Here is a 24,425-nt window from a genome sequence, read left to right on the forward strand (position 1 = left end):
AGTTTGTGATACTTCCCTGACCCACTTGCAACAAATTGTGCCCACATGGAAGCTTTTCTGCCTCACAGCTGTGGCTGAATGGTGTTTGTGTGTTTACACCTAATGTGCAGCCTGTGTGTGTGTGTGTGTGTGTGTGTGTGTGTGTGTGTGTGCACCCGTGCTGGTGCATTCTGGTAGCATCTGGGCAGTTCCATCAGGAATTCAGTGAGCTCAGGGGATGTACACACACATTGCAACTGGCCCAGAGGTTCATGCACTCCGGTATCCTATCACATAGAGCTGAGAGGGAGGAGGACATCCAGGACAGTTACACAAACATTGTTAGGGTTGCCACCTCAGAGGTGTAAAAAATTGGGACATCTGCCTGCTTCATGTACACCATCTACCCTCGGCCAAGGGCACTGTGTCCCCCTCCCACCCCTGGGAGAAGGCACCAGCCCCTGCAAGATGCTGCTCCTGGTGCTGCCACAGGCACCAACCTCACCAAGGAGGACATGGTGCCCGATCTACCCTGCTCCCACCTGCTGGTGACCCCATGGCTGGTACTTGCATGGTAGTAATTTGGCCCTGCCAGCCCTGAGCTCCCTGTCTCCACTAGGTGCCCCTGAGCTGCTTCATCCTCATGGCTCCTAGACACTCAGGACTCAGAGCTCCCTATACACAGGCACAGGCATCCTGAAGCTCCTCTGCTACAGCCACTGACAAAACCCAACATCTGTAATGTCATGAGAAGACTTACAGATTTCCCAGGACAGCAACCTGGAAAAAATGGACAACCCTGGGAAAACCTGGACAGGTGGCAAACCTAGGTCCTGGCTGCACAGCACAGTAACATCCAGGGCTTAATTTGTAATGGAAGAGGTGCCAGGGCTCAACTGATACAGCAAGCCTAGAGGTGCCAGGGCCCAGTACTGGAAAGCCCTGGCACAAATTAAGCACTGGTAACACCCAGCTGATCTGGTTAAAGTCAGCCAGCCACATGCCAGTCCAGACTCCAGGCAGGGACACTGAGCTGCCACTTGCCATGGTCACAAACAGTATTAAATCCACTAGGTACCATTCATCATGCTTAGAGACACCAGGGCCCTCAGCCCAGCCCCAGGGATAGCTGTAACATTGAATCATAGAAATGTGGGGTGGGAAGGGGCCTCGAGGAGCCATCTAGTCCAACCCCCTGCATTGGAACAGGGCCTAGCCCTGACATGGATTTGTCCAACCTGCTCTTACAAACCCCCAGTGATAGTGATTCCACAACCTCCCTTGGAGCTTGATCCAGAGCTTCACTGCCCTGAGAATGAGAAAGTGTTTCCTATTCTCCAACCTCAATGTTCCTTGCTGCAGATTGCAGCCATCATGCCTTGGACAGGCCTTTGCCTTGCCAGCTGGGAGCACTGGAGAGTGTCACCAAGTGTGAAAATTGCTGTTAGCACCACTGACTGGCTGTGGGGGAAGGGGGACCATCTGGCTCGGGGGGAAGTGAGGGGAGCTGGGGACTTTCACTCTCCAGTCACTGATCTCAGCCCAGGCTCAGGGCTTGGCTACACTTGCAAATTTGCAGCGCTGCAGCAGGGTGTGAAAAAACACCCTCTCCAGCACTGCAAATTGCGGCGCTGCAAAGCGCCAGTGTGGTCAAAGCCCCAGCGCTGGGAGCGCGGCTCCCAGCGCTGTACGTTATTCCCCACAAGGAGGTGGAGTACGGACAGCGCTGGGAGAACTCTCTCCCAGCACTGGCGCTTTGACTACACTTAGCGCTTCAAAACGCTGCCGCGGCAGCGCTTTGAAGTGCAAGTGTAGCCACAGCCTCAGAGTCCGATTCCCAGCAGACAGGAGCTCACATCATAACACATTAATGGCAGGCTCACCAGCCATCTCCACAGAGAGACCAAGGCCTGAATGGGCCACAGGGATGGCTCCTCCCAAGGAAGAGACTCCAGTTGGGGTCAGGGCTGAGCCACATCAGCAGGACAGTGGGGGGCTCCCGGCTGCTGTGACGTCCTCGTACACTTGATACACAGAGCTCTAGCAGCTGGGGTTGAAACCCCACTCATCCCTCAAGCAGTGAACTCACTGACACTGCCCCAAGGCCCCTTCTCCTCCTGGTCTTTGGAGGTGGGGGGTGAGTACCAACCCCAGCTCCTGATCCCAGCTCTCTGGCTGGAGACACTTTCACGCTCACACAGGAATCTGTGTGGGGAGGCCCAGGAGGCCAAGGGCTTTTGCTCCCCTTCCCAGGGGGGTGAAGGGTGGGGCCCTGGGACTGCTGTTCCCTGTCCCAGGAATGGGGTGAAGAGGATGTGGACACAGACGATGGCCCCTTGTGAACTGTGTGGGGAATACCTGGCTCTCCCAGCGAGTGCAGCCTGTTAGCACTGCAACGGCAGGGAGACCTGGGCTAGGAGCAGAAACATTGTCAGAGCGCAGGGTTCAAGGTTTAATCCCCCTGTGTGGTGTGGGGCAGGAATTGGAACATGGGTCTCCCCCCTCAGATGAGGGCTGGAACTGCTGGGCCGTGGGTGTCTGATGTGGGGCTCCCTCGGTATCTCCTGCTGAAGATGTCCCCCTGTGTCTAAACACTGCCATGGGCACTGGGCCAGAACATGGGAGTGAGAATGACTCCCCATCTGGGAGCCCAGATTCCAGTTCTACTGCTCCAATGACCCTGTAATTATCTATAACCCCAGTGAGGGGTTATGGCCCCTGGTACAGCAGTGTCTCAAGCATGTTGGTGTCCTAATGCAAACATCTAGTGCAGACTTGCTGTGCAGGTGTGAACTAAGACTGGCCCCCAGTGCAGCTTATCCCAGATGGAGGGGGCAGGAAATGAGGAAATATCCCCTCCCCTCTCCACTACCCTGGACTCATTAACAACAGCTCCTGTTCGCCCGAGTACTCAGTTACACTCTCCAGCATCCCTTACTTCCCATCACCTGCCCACTGAGCCCAGACCGGACACACTGCCTGGGTTCTGGGGAGGGACTAGGTCAGGCAAGAGGAGGGGCTGGCTGCAGGGTTTGCCTGGAAGAAAGGGGATGCCCGTGGTGCTGTCCAGCATAGAGAATCCCAGCTGTGTCCCCTAGGGTAGTTAGGGTAACCAGATAGCAAGTGACAAAAATTGGGACTGCGGGTGGGGGTTTATAAGAAAAACCTCAAATATCGGGACTGTCCTTATAAAATCAGGACATCTGGTCACCCTAATGTGTCAGGGTAGGACTGACCTGCTCTTTGCAACAAACCAACAATGCAGATTCCCACCATCCTCGACTCCTGGCACCCATCCCTCCCCTCATAACCTTTGTCCCCTGCCTCTGTCATCCCACTCATTCTCCTGGCTCCTGCATCTCCTCTCACTGCCCCACTGGTGCCTGCCCCTCTGCTCACCCCCCATTGTCCACCCTCTGCCACCCACCCATCCCCTCACCTCCCATCTGTCCTGTCCCTGACACAGCTCCCCTGATAATCTGCCCAGTCCCAGCTGTCCCCTCTGAATAATGAGCAGCCAATAGGCATAGGCATAGGCATAGTTTGACTTCTATATTTGGGGAGGAAGGGCCTGGCAAGGCTCAGGTCAGCTCTGTATTGCGGGGCCCAGGGAGGGAGCACCAACTCTGCCCCCACCCCTTGACTTGCCTCAGCAGGCCACATCTGCTGGCGCCTGCTCCTTCCTTTCACCCCATCAGTCCCCTGAACCACACCCCTTCCTTGATCCCTTTCTGCCATCTGTCACATGCTCATCCCCTAACCACCCACATCTCCCAAGGTATGGCACCCCTTTTCTCACAAGTCTACCCCACTGGCTCCCACCCCTTGCTTGTCCCACTCTGCCCCCACTACTGAACACTCTCTCCTCACCCCCTTGGCTTTGCCAACACCTGACCCTCATCTACTAGTCACTCACTCATGCCCATCACCCCAATCGGGGTATGGGCCGCCAACCACAGATCTCCAGAGTCCTCTATCCTGGGCCATTCGCTCTAGCTGGTTCCAGGTATAGCCCATTTTATTGCTATCAGCCTGAAGGTCGCGTTGCCAGGTGTTTCTTGGACAGCCTCTTTTCCGCTTGCCTTGGGGGTTCCACTGCAGTGCCTGTCTGGTGATATTAGTTGGCTGCTTGCATAGTGTATGTCCTATCCAGCCCCACCTTCTCCTTCTGATTTCTTGCTCTGTTGGGAGTTGACGGGTCGTGTCCAAGAGGTGGATGTTACTGATGGTGTCTGGCCAGCGGATCTGGAGAATCCTTCTGAGGCAGCTATTAATGAAGGTCTGGATCTTCCTGATGGTTGTTTTGGTTGTCCTCCAGGTTTCAGCTCCATACAGTAGGACTGATTTCACATTGGAGTTGAACAGTTGAATCTTTATTACCAAAGACAGCTCTCTGGAGCTCCAGATGTTCTTGAGCTGTAAGAAGGCTGCTCTTGCCTTACCAATCCTTACTTTGATGTCTGCGTGTGTGCCACCCTGCTGGTCGATGATGCTACCTAGGTAGGTGAAGGACTGAACTTCTTCCAGGGGGCTTCCATTCAGTGTGACTGGGTTGTTGCTGATGGAGTTAATCCTAAGGATCTTGGTCTTGTCCTTGTGGATGTTGAGGCCAACCTGTGATGGCGTGACTGCCACTACGTTGGTCTTCTCTTGCATCTGCTGTTTACTGTGCAAAAGGAGTGCAAGGTCGTCGGCAAAGCCCAGGTCATCAAGCTGGGTCCACAACGTCCACTGGATTCCGTTCCTACGCTCGTAGGTGGATGTCTTCATAATCCAATTGATAATGAGGAGAAAGAGAAGTGGTGACAACAAGCATCCTTGTCTGACTCCAATTCGCACCTGGAAGCTGTTTGTGAGCTGCCCTCCATGGATCACTCTACAGTGTATACCGTCGTATGAGTTCTTGATTAGGTTGACCACCTTTGCTGGGATGCCATAGTGCCGAAGGAGCTTCCAGAGGGTCTCTCGATCCACGCTATGAAACGCTTTCTCATAGTCAACAAAGTTGATGTACAACGAGGAGTTCCATAGACTGCTCAACTATGATGCGGAGTGTTGCTATCTGGTCTATGCATGATCTGTTCTGCTGGAAACCTGCCTGTTCATCTCGTAGCTGTGGATCGATGGCATCCTTCATTCTCTCTAAGAGGACTCGGTTGAAGACCTTCCCTGGCAACGACAGGAGTGTGATTCCTCTATAGTTGGCACAGTTGCTGAGGTCTCCTTTCTTGGGGATTTTGATGAGGTATCCCTCTTTCCAGTCTGCCGGAATCACTTCTTCTTCCCATGTCTTCTCAAAGAGGGGGTACAGCATTTCCACTGAAGCATCCAGGTCTGCTTTCAGGGGCTCTGCTGGGATGTCGTCAGGTCCAGCCGGCTTCCTGTTCTTCATGGTGATGGCTTTTCTGATCTCGTCTCTGGTTGGTTTATCACAATTGATTGGGAGGTCCTTGTTGGCTGGGTGGATGTCTGGTGGATTTGGTGGTGCTGGTCTGTTCAGGAATTCCTCAAAGTGCTCCACCCATCTGTTCATTTGTTGTTCTATTCCTGTTATAGACTTTCCCTGCTTGTCTTTAACGGGACATTCTGGCTTGCTGAACTTTCCAGACAGTCACTTGGTAGTATCGTACAGCTGTTTCATGTTGCCGCTGTATGCTTCCTGCTCCGCTTCTGCTGCCAGTCCATCCACATAATCTCTCTTATTCTTCCTAATATTCTTCTTCACTGCCCTGTGGGCTTCAGCATTCTCTTTTTGCTCTTTGGCCTTTGCTGCTCTAGTCCTGCTGTTGTTGATTGCTGCCTTCTTCTTCTTTCTGTCTTCTATCTTAGTCAAGGTCTCTGCTGTGATCCACTCTTTCTGCTGGTGTTTCTTAATTCCAAGCACTTCCTGGCATACTGACCTAAGTGTCTCTCTCACTGTCTGCCATCTGTTGAGTACACTGTCTTCCTCTTCCTCAAACCGATCCTGTAGTACTGAAAACTTATTCTTCAGCGTCAGTCCAAAATCTTCCTTGGTCTTGTGGTCCTTAAGAAGGCTGACGTTGTACTTCGTTCTTCTGTCTGACACGTCTATCCAGTTCTTCTTCAGCTTCAGCTTCAGTCTGGCCACCACTAAGTGATGGTCAGACGCCGCGTCTGCTCCTCTTCTAACTCTAACGTCCTGCAAGGATCTTCTGAACTTCTTGCTAATGCAGACATGGTCAATCTGGTTTTCTGTCGTGCCTGCTGGCGATACCCGGGTACTCTTGTGGATCCGCTTGTGAGGAAAGATGCTACCTCCTATGACCAGGTTGTTAAGTGTACACAGATCCACAAATCTCTCTCCATTCTCACTCATCTCTTCCAGAGTGTGGGTCCCCATGACTTGTTCGTATCCTGTGTTGTCAGGTCCAATTTTGGCATTAAAGTCTCCCATAAGGATGGTGATGTCTTTGTCTGGGAGAATCTCTAATATTTTCTGGAGTCTGTTGTAAAAGTGTAAGGAGGGGCACTCCCTGCCCCTCCTTACACATTCCCCTCCCATCCCCTTTGCTCTCCTAGCATCAGCCTGTCATCTCACCCCTTACTCTGCCCTCCTGCCCTCTCTGGGGCCTACTTTCCCTTGCTCCTCCACTAACACCTACCCACCCCCACCATCTCCTGCCCCCCCGCCCCTTCTCTCTTCACAGTTACATAGATCCTTGACTCCCCTTACAACAGCCTCACAACACAACAATTAGCAGTATGCAGGTTAATTTCCCTTTGATCCTAGTGACAAGCCCCTGTCCCTGGCAATGACTGTGACTCTATCCCCAGTGGACGTGACTCTGGATCCAGACACGGCTCATCCCAAACTCATCCTGTCGGAGGATCGGAAACGTGTGAGACATGGAGACACACGCCAGGATCTGCCCGACAACCCTGAGAGATTTGATGCTTATCCCATTGTCTTGAGCGTTGAGGGATTCATGGGTGGAAGGTGTTACTGGGAGGTGGAGGTGAGAGACAAAATAAAATGGATTCTGGGGGTTTGTAGTGAATCTGTGAGTAGGAAAAGGCCAAATTACCTATCCACTAAAAATGGATACTGGACAGTGTGGCTGTGGGATAGGGAATATGAAGCTAGCACCTCCCCTCCAACCCTCATCCCAATGAGTGTCAGGCCCATGCGGGTGGGGATTTTCCTGGACTATGAGGCAGGCAAGGTCTCATTTTACAATGTAACTGACAGGTCCCATTTCTTCACTTTCACTGACACCTTCTCCGGGATGCTCCGCCCTTATTTTTGTACTGGTGCGATAGATGATGTTGAAGACACAGCTCCCCTGATAATCTGCCCAGTCCCAGATGTCCCCTCTGAATAATAAGCAGCCACTAGGCATAGGCATAGGCATAGTTTGACTTCTATATTTTGGGAGGCAGGGCCTGGCAAGGCTCAGGCCAGCTTTGTATTGCGGGGCCCATGGAGGGAGCGCCAACTCCATCCCCACCCCTTGACTTGCCTCAGCAGGCCACCCAGCCTGTCTGGTTTTTTTTTTTTTTGTTTTTTTTTGGTGGGGGAAGGTGCAATAAAAAATTATAGCTCTAAGTGGGGGCTCAGCTTAAAATGTTTGAAAATTGCTCAGGGTGTGGCTAGGGGCTATGTGCAGAGATGGGTGCATTCAGGGTGGGTTTGTGTCCAAGGGTTTCCTGCTGTGGGGTGGCTTCTGCAGGGCCCTTTCATGCACTCAGTCCCTAGGTGGCACAGTGGGAGCAGCGTCTCTCCCTCTGGCTGTGTGTGTACTGGGCTAGGCTGGGCAATTTCATCCTGCATGGCCACCTTGGCCACCAGCACCCAGTAGTTCCAGGGTATCAAGGACTACACCTACCTGAGCCTGGAGGATGCAGTAACCATTACTCAACCCACATGGGGAAACTGATCAGGATGCACAGAGCTCCAGACATCCCCGCTCATCCCCCCCAAAATATATTCCTCCAAGCCCGATAAGGGCTGGCCCCAGGTCATGGGGCTCAGGGTGGGAGCAGGGCCCAATGGAAGGCAGAAATCTGGGTGCCCCCCTACAAGTCACTTCTCTGACATATGCATACTGGTATCCCTTCTTCATTATGGGATATGGCCTCATGAATCCACTCCCAGCAGTTACCAGGATTTAATAACCTGTGTACAGGGATTTCGGCTAAAGTTATAATTTGGATATTTCCTATGACATTTTTATAGTAATCCCTTATGAAGTAAGCTAAATAAGCATTATAGTATGTTTTGTTTTGTTTTCAAATAGTTAATACCTCCACAATGTTAGAATCTTAAGTTTTGGTCTTTTTCTAAAAGTAAATAAATATCAGCAGAGAGGTGAGCCAAGATTCTACAATTGAAAACTTGCATAAATTTGCTGTGCCAGGATAACAAGGAATACAGATCCCTGTTGCACTACACCTTTGTGACCCAGGGAGTCCCTCAATGCCAGCTGTCAAAGGGCATGCCAGCCCATTACTCTCATCAGGCCTGAAACACTCATTTCCCCAACTCATTGTTGTCATAATCTGTATCTAAAATGTGTCATATAAGATATATTAATGATCAGTGTGTTACCAATTTGCATATGATAATTGTGTGATGTATGTACAGGTGATGTATAAAGAATTATAAATGTATGCTGAAAATATGATCTTAAAATATGTTTGGCAGGCAGTGCCTAAGCCTCACCCGACCTAGACAAAGGAATGACTTTCTGCCTGCATGAATGTGTCTCTAATGGAAATTGAGCAATGAGGCCAGAGACAATGAAATTCCATTTACATGTAAGGCAGACAAAGCTACCAGGAAAATGAGTGTGAGAGTTGACCACTTAACACTCAAAACAGAGGATGGAGGCTGCAGCCCCAGGGAATCATTCTGATGCTTGGGGCATGTCTGAATGTACAGCGCTGCAGCAGCACAACTGTACTGATGCAGCTGCGCCACTGCTGTGCATCTGGTGAAGATGCTCCATGCCAATGGGAGAGAGCTCTCACATCGGCACAATAAAACCATCTCTGCTAATGGCCAAAATTATGTCCATGGGAGAATCTCTCCTGCCGACAAAGCACTGTGCATACTAGCACTTATGTCAGTGAAAACTTATGTCACTCGGAGGGGTGGGTTATTCATACCTCCTGCTACCCAGGGTCATTTCAACCCAAAGCTTTTGGTATCTTTACTCTGTGCAAGGTGGTGTCAGGAAAAATATCAAGGGAGACACAGCCATCTGACCAATAGATGGTTGGCATAAACTGGACAACACGAGTGCTTTCACTTTAAGCTATACTTTACTTAGTCTCAAGTACTTACACATGTCCACAACTGGTTAGTAAAACACCCCCAACCCTCAATAATTTCCGAAATTGGGTGTGTGTCTCAAGTGTCACAGCGGCAAACTTCTGATAGCCAATCTTCTGTCTGCCAGTGGGGACTGCAAGATGTGTCCAGACTGGAGGGTCCCTGAAGAGTCCAACTACCCCAAACTTTCTTCCCTTATTTATACATTAGTATTACATGTCACTCAAAGAAAACTTGTTCAGCAAGCAATTTCAGAGGTTAGGCAAGAGATTTCCTTCTGATCATCAGTTAGCTAGATGTGTTTTTTCAGAGTTTGCATGCATTCAAGCCCTGACAGATACATTCCTGAGGGCACATATAGACAAACTTCCTGTTTTGCTAAAGTGCATATCTCAGCAATTTCAACAGAGATCTCATCAGGAAGGATGCGGGGTCAAGCTGCCCTTTCTGTGGCACCCAAACCCCTCCTTCCTGACTTGGTCATGCTAAGGCTGCTGCATAGGCCCAATTACGGCCTGCTAGATTGGCTACTTTTAGCAATAAGCAGTAGTGGTTCAGGCACTTGACTGGTTTGCCAAGATCGCCCCATATACCCTGAGGAACATAAGTTATGCTGTAGTGCAGACAAAGCCTTGAAGTAAGGTCAATGAACTTTGAAAGATATGAGCAGGGACAGAAAGCCATTTTGGCATCCATTACTGGATGGATACAAGGCCTCATCTACATTACAAGGATAGGTTAGTGCAAGACAGCTTATGTCAACTTAGTTGTGCATGTGTCTACACTAAAATTTGGCTCCCACCCATGTAAGTACCCTGTTATGCTGACTTAATAACACTACCACCCTGAGCAGCATAGCTCCATAGTCGATATACTTAGGTCAGTGCAGTGCGAGTATAGATGCTGTGTTACTTATTGCTATGTCAGTTACATTTTGTTCATGTTTCTGAGCTTTTCTTCCCAAGCACAGGGGCTTGAAACTAACTTTGTCTAAAAAAATGGAAGTTGAGATTCTGATCTGATCACTGGACTCTAGGAGCCTGTGCCTTTGCCTTAATCTTGCACTGCCATAAAGGTGACAGATGTACCTTCACATATACTAGGGAATAAACACTCGGTCAAAGCCTACCTTCATTTACATCCATCCAAACCTATTTATTTCAACAGGGCTGCTCAGGCAGCACTTGTGCTAGCTCTTTGGTACCATATTTTGCCATTAGGATTCAGGTCGACCTCTTTACTGTTTTAATTGTGATGGGATCCCCGGTGTGCAGCCTGGGACTGTGAGACTGCTGTGCCCCCTGAACTCTCTCCAGCCTGGGCTGTCTCTTACAGTGCCTTGCTAGTGACCAGCAGCAACCCCTTCAGGCACTGTTATCATCAGCACAACCACATGTGGAGCCCCCACACCCAACTAGATTGCATGAGTGCTCCCAGAGCCACTCATGAATCACACACAGAAAGGCACCAGAGCCAGATCCCCCCAAATCCCAGCACTCTACCTCAGGAATATTCCATCTAATTCATTAATTGGTTCACCACTTCACCAATGGAAAGTGGACATACACCAGCCTTCGATATCTGAGCAATGTACCATTCACTTCAGGCAAACTCACTGGTAAAGTTAAACAGTTAAACAAGTTTATTGACTATAAAAGATAGATTTTATGTGGTATGAAGTGATAGTCAAAAAGTCAGAATTAGTTACCAAAAGAAATAAAATATAAACATGCAGTCTAAACTCTCAACCCTATTACACTGGGCAACATCTACATAAAGCAATTTTTCTTACCCCACTGGATATTGCAGTCCACAGTATACAGATTTCACCTTTGAAATCTGGGCCAATCCCCTCACTTGGAGTCCCAAGTCTTCAGCATCCTTAGAACCATAGAATATAGAATCATAGAATATCAGGGTTAGAAGGGACCTCAGGAGTTTATCTAGTCCAACCCCCTGTGCAAAGAAGGACCAATCCCCAAGTAAATCATCCCAGCCAGGGCTTTGTCAAGCCTGACCCTAAAAACCTCTAAGGAAGGAGATTCCATCATCTCCCTAGGTAACCCATTCCAGTGCTTCACCACTCTCTTACTGAAAAAGTTTTTCCTAATATCCAACCTAAACCTCCCCCACTGCAACTTGAGACCATTACTCCTTGTTCTGTCATCTGCTACCACTGAGAACAGTCTAGATCCATCCTCTTTGGATCTCCCTTTCAGGCAGTTCAAAGCAGCTATAAAATCCCCCCTCATTCTTCTCTTCTGCAGACTAAACTATCCCAGTTCCCTCAGCCTCTCCTCATAAGTCATGTGCTCCAGCCCCCTAATCATTTTTGTTGCCCTCCGCTGGACTCTTTCCAATTTTTCCACATCCTTCTTGTAGTGTGGGGCCCAAAACTGGACACAGTACTCCAGATGAGGCCTCACCAGTGCTGAATAGAGGGGAATGATCACATCCCTCGATCTGCTGGAAATGCCCCTACTTATACAACCCAAAATGCCATTAGCCTTCTTGGCAAGAAGGGTGCTCTGTCGACTAACATCCAGCTTCTTGTCCACTGTAACCCCTAGGTCCTTTTCCGCGGAACTGCTGCCCAGCCATTTGGTCCCTAGTCCTTGTTGCTTGCAGAGTAGGAGGATGTAGTAGAAAGGCCCAGCATGTGGCCACTCGGTCTGTTTTATATCCTCAGACCCATGTGCTTGGGGAACACAAGTCCAGGCATGTCTGGGGGCCTTGCTGAGTCTCTCAGGCAAAGTTGAGCAATTCCCCTGGTGTGGCCTCATGCAGGTGAGTCATTGAATTGTAACTCTCTTGCTGGACAATGGCTGGTGATTTCTGTTCAATAGCTCCCACCTGGTGTTGGTTACCTCCCTTGTCATTGTCTTTGTAGAGCCAGTATCTGGGCACATCCGAAACCCACAGCATATTTTAGTGACAACCAGAGGCGTAGCTAGGTTCTAAGAGCAGGGGGAGCAAACATAAAAAAGGCTCCCCCCCCCTTGGCTCCTCCTCTGGCCATGCCCCCTGGCACCTCCAGCCACGCCCCCGGCTCCTCTGGCCATGCTGTGCCCCCTCCCACTCTTGGCTGGCTCCTCCAGCCACACTGCAGCCATGCTGTGCCCCCCCCCCGCTCCTCCGGTTGTGCTGCCCTCCCACCATGGCTGTACAGGGAGGCTGGCATTATGTTCTTATGTTCTTATGTTATGTAGATATAAAAACTGCTTTCTTGGTCTGCAACGAAAGGGCTGTTTTGGTACCTGTGCGGGAGATTTATCTGTTCAGGCCACACAATCTGCTTCTGGGTTTTTATACTTAAGCCTCTATTTTCACATCTTGCAAAAATCCTTTCACTTGGAGGGAGATGTTCCTCGGTACTGGAAGGATTAGGGAATGCTAGGGAAAAGGGAGTCGGGGATGGTCCCAGATGCCTTTTTTGCTTCATTCTTTACTAAAAAGTTAATTGTGACCAGATACTTAATTCAATTTATATTAAGAAGGTGGAAGGATCTCAATCCAAAACAGGGAAAGAACAGTGTGACAGGGTTTCCCTCTTTCCAGGGTTCCACCTGATGTACTGGGGCCCCATTGAGTAAACCTGTTCCACAAGCCTGGACTCCCTCACCCTGTCCTGCTGTGCCTGGCCCTCAAGCCTTCTCTAGTACACACACAGGTAGGGACACACCCAGCTGTAGAATCTCAAAGTCTGCAATCAGCTCTGGGTGGGAAGGCTCAGCTAAGGGATTGCCCAGCACACAGGTGCTCACACCCTCTAGAGAGTAAACCAGAAATTATATTGCCTTGCACTGTACAGAGATCTACATAATGTAAGCTTATGAAATTTGCCCCCTCCCTCAATCTGGAGGAAGAGATGCACAGCTTTTTGCCCCCTCCCCTCCCGCCCCAGTTATGAATTGTACAAACTGGATTTTAGAATAAACAAAACACAGGTTTATTAACTACAAGAGCTAGATTTTAAGTGATTTTAATGGGTAGCAAACAGAACAAAGCAGATTATTGAGCAAATAAAACAGTATGTGCAAACTAAGCTTATTACACTAAATTAACTGGTTAATAGTAGCAAGTTCTCACTGTAAATGTTTTATGCACTCCTGTCAGTTAAACATCATGAAATAGACCCAAAAATAAATCATGAAACAGGCTTAAAAATCATAAGACTTTTTAAAAGGTTAAGATTTTTGTTTTCTGTTCCTGATTTTTTTTAAACGTCCCCCGCATCTGTGCAAAAATGTTACTTGAAACATAAACAAATTGCACCCAAAGGAGTAGACTGGATAGGAGGCTCCTATCTCTTCCTCTTGACAGATTAAATGGATGCTCTTCCTAATACCTTACCATGCCCTCTCTGGACCTCTGGGCATTATGGGTCTCATTCACTGCTGCCCTCACTCACTCACATCAATGCAAAGTGGATGTCAAACCACTCTGACGTTGTGGTGTTTTGCAAGTGGGGCCGGGATTTAAAGGGCTCGGAGCTCCCCGTGGCAGCCGGAGCCCCGGGCCCTTTAATTTGCCCCTGAGGGCTCCCAGCCACCTCTTCAGCTGGGAGCCCCTGGTTGATTTAAAGGCCCTGGGGCTCCCAGACACAGCCGGTGCCCCAGGGCTATTTCAATTTTGAGAGGCCCAGCCTCTTCCGCTTGAGGCCATGCCTCATCTGGATGAGGCAACGCCCCCTTTGGACTCCGGAAGTACAGGTAAATCCTATAAATTACTTTCACCCATGCATTACACAGCACATGTGCTTTTGTTACAAGGTCGCATTTTGCCTCTTGTATTGAGGGCCTGCCAGTTTGGTGTGAGAGATCACTCACTCTTCACCCATCCCCCCCACTGCGTAGCTAACAGCGGGGAACATTTCTGTTCAGCCACAGCCAGACAACCGAGCAGGAACAGGCACCTCTGAATATCCTCTTAATAAAAGCATCCCATTTCAACCAGGTAACCATGAATGATATCACTCTCCTGAGGAAAACACAGTGAGATAAAGAAGAGATGTTGTTTGAATGCCAGCAAATACCGGGACCATACGCTGCCATGCTTTGTTATGCAATGATTCCTGACTATGTGCTACTGGCCTGTATAATACTTATGGAGCTGTCCCTGGAGGATTTCCGATCCATCCCCAGCCATGTTAACAGACTTTTCCAGTAGGTCTTCACGGCTGAGGATGTTAGGGAGATTCCCAAACCTGAGCCGGCTTTTGTAGGTGACAGATCTGAGGAACTGTCACAGATTGAAGTGTCACTAGAGGAGGTTTTGGAATTAATTGATAAACTCAACATTAACAAGTCACCGGGACCAGATGGCATTCATAAGAACATAAGAACATAAGAAAGGCCGTACCGGGTCAGACCAAAGGTCCATCTAGCCCAGTATCTGTCTACCGACAGTGGCCAATGCCAGGTGCCCCTGAGGGAGTGAACCTAACAGGCAATGATCAAGTGATCTCTCTCCTGCCATCCATCTCCATCCATCTCCATCCTCTGACGAACAGAGGCTAGGGACACCATTCTTACCCATCCTGGCTAATAGCCATTTATGGACTTAGCCACCATGAATTTATCCAGTCCCCTTTTAAACATTGTTATAGTCCTAGCCTTCACAACCTCCTCAGGTAAGGAGTTCCACAAGTTGACTGTGCGCTGAAAGAACTGAGTTCTGAAAGAACTCAAATGTGAAGTTGCGGAACTATTAACTAAGGTTTGTAACCTGTCCTTTAAATCGGCTTCGGTACCCAATGATTGGAAGTTAGCTAATGTAACGCCAATATTTAAAAAGGGCTCTAGAGGTGATCCCGGCAATTACAGACCGGTAAGTCTAACGTCGGTACCGGGCAAATTAGTTGAAACAATAGTTAAGAATAAAATTGTCAGACACATAGAAAAACAAATTATTGAGCAGTAGTCAACATGGTTTCTGTAAAGGGAAATCGTGTCTTACTAATCTATTAGAGTTCTTTGAAGGGGTCAACAAACATGTGGACAAGGGGGATCCAGTGGACATAGTGTACTTGGATTTCCAGAAAGCCTTTGACAAGGTCCCTCACCAAAGGCTCTTACGTAAATTAAGTATCAGAGGGGTAGCCGTGTTAGTCTGGTTCTGTAGAAGCAGCAAAGAATCCTGTGGCACCTGTGGCATCTGTTAGTCTATAAGGTGCCACAGGATTCTTTGCTGCTTCTACGTAAATTAAGTTGTCATGGGATAAAGGGGAAGGTCCTTTCATGGATTGAGAACTGCTTAAAAGACAGGGAACAAAGGGTAGGAATTAATGTTAAATTCTCAGAATGGAGAGGGGTAACTAGTGGTGTTCCCCAAGGGTCAGTCCTAGGACCAATCCTATTCAATTTATTCAGAAATGATCTGGAGAAAGGGGTAAACAGTGAGGTGGCAAAGTTTGCAGATGATACTAAACTGCTCAAGATAGTTAAGACCAAAGCAGACTGTGAAGAACTTCAAAAAGATCTCACAAAACTAAGTGATTGGGCAACAAAATGGCAAATGAAATTTAATGTGGATAAATGTAAAGTAATGCACATTGGAAAAAATAACCCCAACTATACATACAATATGATGGGGGCTAATTTAGCTACAACGAATCAGGAAAAAGATCTTGGAGTCATTGTGGATAGTTCTCTGAAGATGTCCACGCAGTGTGCAGAGGCGATCAAAAAAGCAAACAGGATGTTAGGAATCATTAAAAAGGGGATAGAGAACAAGACGAAGAATATAGTATTGCCCTTATATAAATCCATGCTACGCCCACATCTCGAATACTGTGTACAGATGTGGTCTCCTCACCTCAAAAAAGATATTCTAGCACTAGAAAAGGTTCAGAAAAGGGCAACTAAAATTATTAGGGGTTTGGAGAGGGTCCCATATGAGGAAAGATTAAAGAGGCTAGGACTCTTCAGCTTGGAAAAGAGGAGACTAAGGGGGGATATGATAGAAGTATATAAAATCATGAGTGATGTTGAGAAAGTGGATAAGGAGAAGTTATTTACTTATTCCCATAATACGAGAACTAGGGGTCACCAAATGAAATTAATAGGCAGCAGGTTTAAAACAAATAAAAGGAAGTTCTTCTTCATGCAGCGCACAGTCAACTTGTGGAACTCCTTACCTGAGGAGGTTGTGAAGGCTAGGACTATAACAGGGTTTAAAAGGGGACTGGATAAATTCATGGTGGCTAAGTCCATAAAATGGCTATTAGCCAGGATGGGTAAGAATGGTGTCCCTAGCCTCTGTTCGTCAGAGGATGGAGATAGATGGCAGGAGAGAGATCACTTGATCATTGCCTGTTAGGTTCACTCCCTCTGGGGCACCTGGCATTGGCCACTGTCGGTAGACAGGTACTGGGCTAGATGGACCTTTGGTCTGACCCGGTACGGCCGTTCTTATGTTCTTTTGTTAGCTGTACTGGCTGCGAACACAAGGGCAAATTGATCATTAAACACGCTTGCTTTTAAACCATGTGTAATATTTACAAAGGTACACTCACCAGAGGTCCCTTCTCGACCTTCAGGGTCTAGGAGCCCGCCTTGGGTGGGTTCAGGGGTTACTGGCTCCAGGTCCAGGGTGAAAAACATATCTTGGCTGTTGGGGAAACCAGTTTCTCCACTTCCTTGCTGTGAGCTATCTTCAATCTCTTCATCATCATCTTCCTCGTCCCCAAAACCCGCTTCCCTGTTGCGTGATTCTCCATTGATGGAGTCAAAGCACAGGTTTGGGGTAGTGGTGGCTGCACCCCCTAGCATGGCATGCAGCTCAGCGTAGAAGTGGCATGTTCGGGGCTCTGATCCGGAGTGGCTGTTTGCCTCTCTGATTTTTACGTTGGCTTCCCTTAGAACCTTAATTTTCATGCTGCACTGCTGAGCATCCCTGTTATGGCCTCTGTCCTTCATGCCCCATGAGACTTTTTCTAATGTTTTGGCATTTTGTTTACTGGAACGGAGTTCAGCTAGCATGGATTCATCTCCCCATATGGCGATCAGATCCCATACCTCCCATTCAGTCCATGCTGGAGCTATTTTGCGATCCTGGGACTCCATCATGGTCACCTCTGCTGATGAGATCTGATGAGATCTGCCTCACCTGCACCTTGTCACGCTGGCCAAACAGGAAATGAGATTCAAAAGTTTGTGGGTCTTTTCCTGTCTACCTGGCCAGTGCATCTGAGTTGAGAGCGCTGCCCAGAGCGGACACAATGGAGCACTCTGGGATAGCTCCCAGAGGCCAATACCATCAAATTGCATCCAAACGACCTCAAATTCGACCCAGCAAGGCTGATCTTAGCGCTAATCTCCTCGCGGGAGGTGGAGTAAAGAAATCAATTTAAAGAGCCCTTTAAGTAAAAAAAAAGGGCTTTGTCATGTGGACAGGTCTAGGCTTAAATTGAGGTAACGCTGCTAAATTCGACCTAAAATCTTAGTGTAGACCAGGCCTGAGTGTCCTCTGTCCTTCAAAAACCACTCTCCTGGATCTCCTTGTTCTTCCCCCTCAGATGGAATATATTCCCCTCCTCCTCCACCCCAGCCTTGATTCTTTTCCAGAGTATTTCTTCCTGAAAAGTTGTCCCTTTCTTTCAAGCTGGTTTCCCTTCCCCATCTAAATCACTTAATCAATCTCCCTTCCCAGCTCAGCTCCTTTTTCCCATCCCCAGATCTTCCTCTTACCTTCCAACCTAAGTGTTTCTCCATAATCCCCCTGCACCATTTGTCTGCCCCCACCCGAATAAATCTTCCATTGCTCCTCTTTCCCCCATTCCCTCTGCAAACCCATCTCCCTTACTGTACCAGGGGCATCTGAGGGCAGGAGAGCCACCTAGAAAATCTCTGAGTTCATAGATATGAGTATGTGACCTTACTCCTGGGAGAGCTCCAGGGCCCTGGGCCTGAGCAAGCTACAGTGATGAATCCCAAAACAGTTTCATGCCTGTCCAGCAGGCGCACAGACTTGTGGCCCCTAGCAGCAATAGGTGGTCGTAACAAACTGCCTCTTCCCTGTCCAGCCCATCCGTCAGCTAGCGGAGGCAGGGGGGAGCTGGTAGTGGGGCAAGTGCACAACAACCAGCTCACACTCCCTCTCTTACAGCTGAGGCATGGGACACAGCATTGTCCCTCCCAGGCTGTAAACTGATGGTGAGAGATTCCTTCCCACACCTCCCTGAAACCAATTGTCTGGCTGAGGCAGCTTCTCACTCAGAGCACTGGCTTTTGTGGATCCCATTCTTAGGCCCCTAACTCTCTCAGTTCATTGTACAGAGAACCTGAGTGCCTAACTCAAGGCTGTGGGTTCCACTGGGTGGAAGGGCACCTAAACGTAGGTATTGCAATGCTGGGTCTGGATCCCCTTTGTGAATCTGGCCCTTTCTACCTCCCTCACACAGAAATCCCCAAATGTTGCTGAGCAAGGTTCAGGGGCAGCCCATTTGTGGAAAGAGGAAAATGAAACTCAGCTCCTCTCTTCCCTGCCCTGGTGCTGCTGAGAATCCAGCAAAAACTCTCTAAACACAACTAACCTGCTCCGTCTGCCTGGAGCTTGCCAATGACCCAGCAAGTACAGCCTGTGGGCACAGTTCCTGCTGAGTGTGTGACAGAGCAACTAGATGCTAATGCTGAATGTTTTCTGTCAGGGTTCTCTCCCCACTCTAAACTATAGGGTACAGATGTGGGGACCTGCATGAAAGATCCCCTAAGCTTATTTTTACCAGCTTAGGTTAAAATTTTTCCCAAGGCACAAATTCCTTCCTTGCCCTTAGTATCACTGCCACCACCAAGAGATTTAAACAAACATTCAGGGAGGGCCACGTGGAGCCCTATCTCCCCTAAAATATCTCCCCACGTCCCTACACCCCCTTTCCTGGGGAGGCTTGAGAATATCCTAACCAATTGGTTACAAAGTGAGCACAGATCAACCCCCCTGGGTCTTTAGGACACTGAAAAACAATCAGGTTCTTAAAAGAAGTTTATTTTAAAAAAGATAAAATAATCACCTCTGTAAAATCAGGATGGAAGATAACTTTACAAGGTAACAAAAAGATTCCAAACACAGAGGATTTCCCCTCTAGGCAAACTTTAAAGTTACAAAAACAGGGATAAATCTCCCTCTTTTAACACAGGGAAAATTCACAAGCTAAAACATAAGATAATCTAAAGCATTTCTTTGCTAATACTTACTATTTCTGCAATACTAGATGCTTAGTCCAGATATGCTTAAGGAAATGTATTTTTCCTGCCCTGGTTCCTTGCTGACTCAAAGAGAACAATGGAACACAAAAATAAAAACCTTTCCCCACAGATTTGAAAGTATCTTCTCCCCTTATTGGTCCTATTGGTCAGGTGCCAATCAGGTTATTTGAGCTTCTTAACCCTTTACAGGGTAAGGAGGGATTTTATGCTACCCTTAGCTGTATGTTTATGATAGTCTCACTCTCTGTGGTCATGGTGTTACACTGGATTTGAGGTGTGTATGTACCCCAGTATGTGATCAAGATAATTGCAATCATATTATTTGCATTCAGCCACCATGAAATAATGAAATAAAACACCACATATCTAAGGGTTAATTTGAAAGCGTGCTTTTAGAGGCAAGGTCAAACAGAGCTGCAGTTTCTTCAAATCAGAATGGGAGGAGGGGAAAGACAAGTCAATATTTGAGACTAAAAATAAACAAGCGGACAGAAACTTTTCCCAAGGCACAAATTCCTTCCTTGCCCTTAGTATCACTGCCACCACCAAGTGATTTAAACAAACATTCAGGGAGGGCCACGTGGAGCCCTATCTCCCCTAAAATATCCCCCCATGTCCCTACACCCCCTTTCCTGGGGAGTGTGGCACTTTTGATATAGAAGTTTATTACGACTAAAATTGTTAGGAAAAGTGATGATGTAGTAGGGGTCACTATGACCTATGTGTTTTGTAGAAGTTCATTATAAAAAGAATTAGATATAGAATGTACTTTGGAGCAGTCCTCTGCAGCCATCCTAAGAGAGATTTTTTTTGACACTTTTTTCCCCTAGGAGGGAAGTGTTTGGCCAGCACTGACCTACCATTAATTACTCAACACTATCTCACATTTTAGGAAAATATCTGGGATGTTCTAAACCTATTATGTCTGTGTGTGCTTAAATGTAATAAACTGCCCTTTTAGACAAAGCATACATACTTGTATTAATCATTTATCAGACGGAATCACTGTGTTCCCACTGATTTATTCTTGACACTGCCTGGAGTGAAACAGTTAGGTTCTGAAAACCCCAGGCAACAATGCTGTTGAGAGGAACAGTTGAGTCATAGCCACTAACATTCACACAAATATGCTAGACTCATTGTTCACTTGGATTAGGCCGTAGTTTCTCAGCTCATAAATAAATCAGTTTTTAAAACTTCCCTTTCTACGTGGAGGGTATTTTCTGACATTTTTGTCCCTTGATTTATTCTAGGGACCAGATTCTCTTTTCACTGAGAGGGAAACATGGACTTGGCCATTCCCAGGCTGCTCTGGGGCACTCTACATTCCCAGAGGGAAAGGCGAGGGATGGGGGACGGGGAAGAGCAGTCATGAATAGCCTAGAACCCAGTCTTTAGGGGGTGAAAAGACAGAACCAGTGTTGGGGAAGCTGTGGGCTGAGAAGACTGCTAAATTCAGGGACTACATCTCCCACTGAGAGAATGGAGCGCAGATGGTGGCTGAATTGCAGAGCCTGTGCAATGAGACTTCATCCAAGGAGAGTGAGGATGAGGGAGGTGAATGTCTGAGAACCAGCTCCGCCTCCTCGCAGCACCACAACTCATACCCACCTTCATTGAGATGGGACCTGATCTGCATGCTGTCAACCTCACCTCTTCCCTCATCCAACAGGACAAGGAGCTTGTCATCCTCTCAGATCCCACAACCAGAAGTTGATGTCCTGACTTGCTGCTGGTGTTGAGAGGCTGTCTGAAGGCTCCTCTCTGTGGATCAGAGCAGACATGAATCTCTTTTCTGTAGCTCCTTCTGGTCTGTCCAGGATCCAATGACTCAAATCCAGGAACAGAACTCGGAAAAGACCAAGGAAGGGGTCATCATGGGTAAAGCTGAGCAAGAATTTTTTTGATTAAACTTGGTTTAGTTGTTGAAAAATGCAGAGAAGTCAAATACGATGAAGATTATTGAAAATCTCGTTCATTATATAAACAGCTCTACCAGTCCCAAAGGACTGGACACATTACCCACCAGGTCAATGAATACTTCAGATCATACCCAAATACACACTTACAGCCAATTCTTATTCATAAACTAAGATTTATTTTAAAAGAAAAGAGAGAGAGAAGAATTGGTTAAAATATCATTATACATACAGACATGAGTACAGTTCTTAGGTCAGTTTCATAGTAGAGATGGTGAGCTTTAGAGTTGCACAGAGTTCTTTCAGAATTAGTCCATGGGTTGCAGTCCAATGTCTAATACCAGGACGATACAAAGCGAAGTTGGAGACCTTAATCTTGTGGCTCAAGCTTCTCTGATGAAGCATAAGCACATTTGAAATGACAGGATCAAGTCACAAGAGTTATTACAGGGATTTTTTGCAGCCTCTTGACAGGCCTTGGGTGAACAATAGACTTTTGAAGTAACCATCTATTTCCAAAATATCACCTGTAATTAACTATGGTTATTAGAATAAGGTAACTATCCATTAAGAAGTTCACAGACAGTTTACTTTGAACTTCAAGGTGAAATATAGACAATGACATTATCACACCCAAGTTTCTTCTAAATGTTAATATTCCCTTTTGATCTCTAAATCAATAGCTATATAATAGCCAGGAAACGTCTGTTTACATGGTTAACATTTAACAAGATATAAGTAAACACATACAATTAGTATTACCTCGAATTCTTTAACAATACCCGTTTACATTTCAAAGCTCTAGTCCAGTGGTTCTCAAACTTTTGTACTGGTGACCCCTTTCACATAACAAGCCACTGAGTGCAACCACCTCATATAAATTAAAACAATTTTTTATATATTTGACATTATTATAAATGCTGGAGGTTAGTGGGGTTTGGGGTGGAGCTGACAGCTTGCGACCCCTCGTGTAATAACCTCAGGACCTCCTCAGGGGTTCTGACTCCCAGTTTGAGAACCCCTGCTCTAGTCTATGTAACATGGCTATGTTTGCTATTTCTAAGGTATAACCTTAATTACCATTTATAGACTTCTCTAATATGTCCTTAAAGGTTGAATTTGGGTCATTTAGCCTGCAAGTTGCTTAACCCTTTCTGGCCCCTTTTCCCAAGCTTCTCTATTTACTCTTGTTTTTCTTCATTTTTGCCTGTTTTTTTTATTTCCTTTAATTTCTTCTCTCCTTTCTCTCTCTTAAACCTGACCTATACCTGCCATTTTAGATTTAGTTTTGGTGAGTAGTGAGGACCTCATAGAAGAAATGATTGTAGGGAACAACCTTGGTTCAGGTGATCATGAGCTAATTCAGTTCAAACTAGATGGAAGGATAAACAAAAATAGATCTGGGACTAGGGTTTTTTATTTCAAAAGGGCTAACTTTAAAGAATTAAGGAAATTAGTTAGGGAAGTGGATTGGACTGAAGAACTTGGGGATCTAAAGGCGGAGGAGGCGTGGAATTACTTCAAGTCAAAGTTGCAGAAACTATCAGAAGCCTGCAACCCAAGAAAGGGGGGAAAAATCATAGGCAGGAGTTGTAGACCAAGCTGGATGAACAAGCATCTCAGAGAGGTGATTAAGGAAAAGCAGAAAGCCTACAAGGAGTAGAAGATGGGCAGGATTAGCAAGGAAAGCTACCTTACTGAAGTCAGAACATGTAGAGATGAAGTGAGAAAGGCTAAAAGCCATGTAGAGTTGGACCTTGCAAAGGGAATTCAAACCAATAGTAAAAGGTTCTATAGCCATATAAATAAGAAGAAAACAAAGAAAGAAGAAGTGGGACCTCTAAACACTGAGGATGGAATGGAGGTTAAAGATAATCTAGGTATGGCCCAATATCTAAATAAATACTTTGCCTCAGTCTTTAATAAGGTTAATGAGGATCTTAGGGATAATTGAAGGATGACAAATGGGAATGAGGATATGGAGGTAGATATTACCACATCCGAGGTAGAAGCCAAACTCAAACAGCTTAATGGGATAAAATTGGAGGGCCCAGATAATCTTCATCCAAGAATATTAAAGGAACTGGCACATGAAATTGAAAGCCCATTAGGAAGAAGTTTTAATGAATCTGTAAACTCAAGGGTTGTACCGTATGACTGGAGAATTGCTAACATAGTTCCTATTTTTAAGAAAGGGAAAAAAAGTGATCCGAGTAATAATAGGCCTGTTAGTTTGACATCTGTAGTATGTAAGGTTTTGGAAAATTTTTTGAAAGAGAAAGTAGTTAAGGACATTGAGGCCAATGGTAATTGGGACAAAATACAATATGGTTTTACAAAAGGTAGATCATGCCAAACCAACCTGATCTCCTTTTTTGAGAAGGTAACAGATTTTTTAGACAAAGGAAATGCAGTGGATCTAATTTACCTCGATTTCAGTAAGGCATTTGACACAGTTCCACATGGGGAATTATTAGTTAAATTGGAAAAGTTGGGGATCAATCTGAAAATTGAAAGGTGGATAAGGAACTGGTTAAAGGGGAGACTACAATGGGTCGTACTGAAAGGTGAACTGTCAGGCTGGAAGCGGGTTACTAGTGGAGTTCCTCAGGAATCGGTTTTGGGACCAATCTTATTTAATCTTTTTATTACTGACCTTGGCACAAAAAGTGGGAATGTGCTAATAAAGTTTGCGGATGACACAAAGATGGGAGGTATTGCTAACACAGAGAAGGACCGGGATATCATACAGGAAGATCTGGATGACCTTGTAAACTGGTGTAAAAGTAATAGGATGAAAATTAATAGTGAAAAGAGCAAGGTCACGCATTTAGGGAGTAATAATAAGAATTTTAGTTATAAATTGGAGACACATCAGTTGGAAGTAATAGAGGAGGAGAAGGACCTCGGAGTATTGGTTGATCACAGGATGACTATGAGCCGCCAATGTGATATGGCCATTAAAAAAGCTAATGCTGTTTTAGGATGCATCAGGCGAGGTATTTCCAGCAAAGATAAGGACCCATT

At 46.7% G+C, this 24,425-nt stretch overlaps 1 protein-coding gene across 1 annotated transcript in view; it reads left to right on the forward strand.

Moving 5' to 3' along the window:
• LOC120394602 (butyrophilin subfamily 2 member A2-like) overlaps positions 1 to 24,425 on the forward strand; it is a 67,344-nt gene that overhangs the window by 23,480 nt on the left and 19,439 nt on the right. Inside the window, exon 7 of the mRNA XM_039518829.1 lies at positions 6,775 to 6,956. Coding sequence (XP_039374763.1) covers positions 6,775 to 6,956 — 182 coding nt within the window. The remainder of the gene's footprint in view (positions 1 to 6,774; positions 6,957 to 24,425) is intronic.

Source organism: Mauremys reevesii, unplaced genomic scaffold, assembly GCF_016161935.1.
Source record: "Mauremys reevesii isolate NIE-2019 unplaced genomic scaffold, ASM1616193v1 Contig7, whole genome shotgun sequence".
Taxonomy (NCBI): Eukaryota; Metazoa; Chordata; order Testudines; family Geoemydidae; genus Mauremys; species Mauremys reevesii.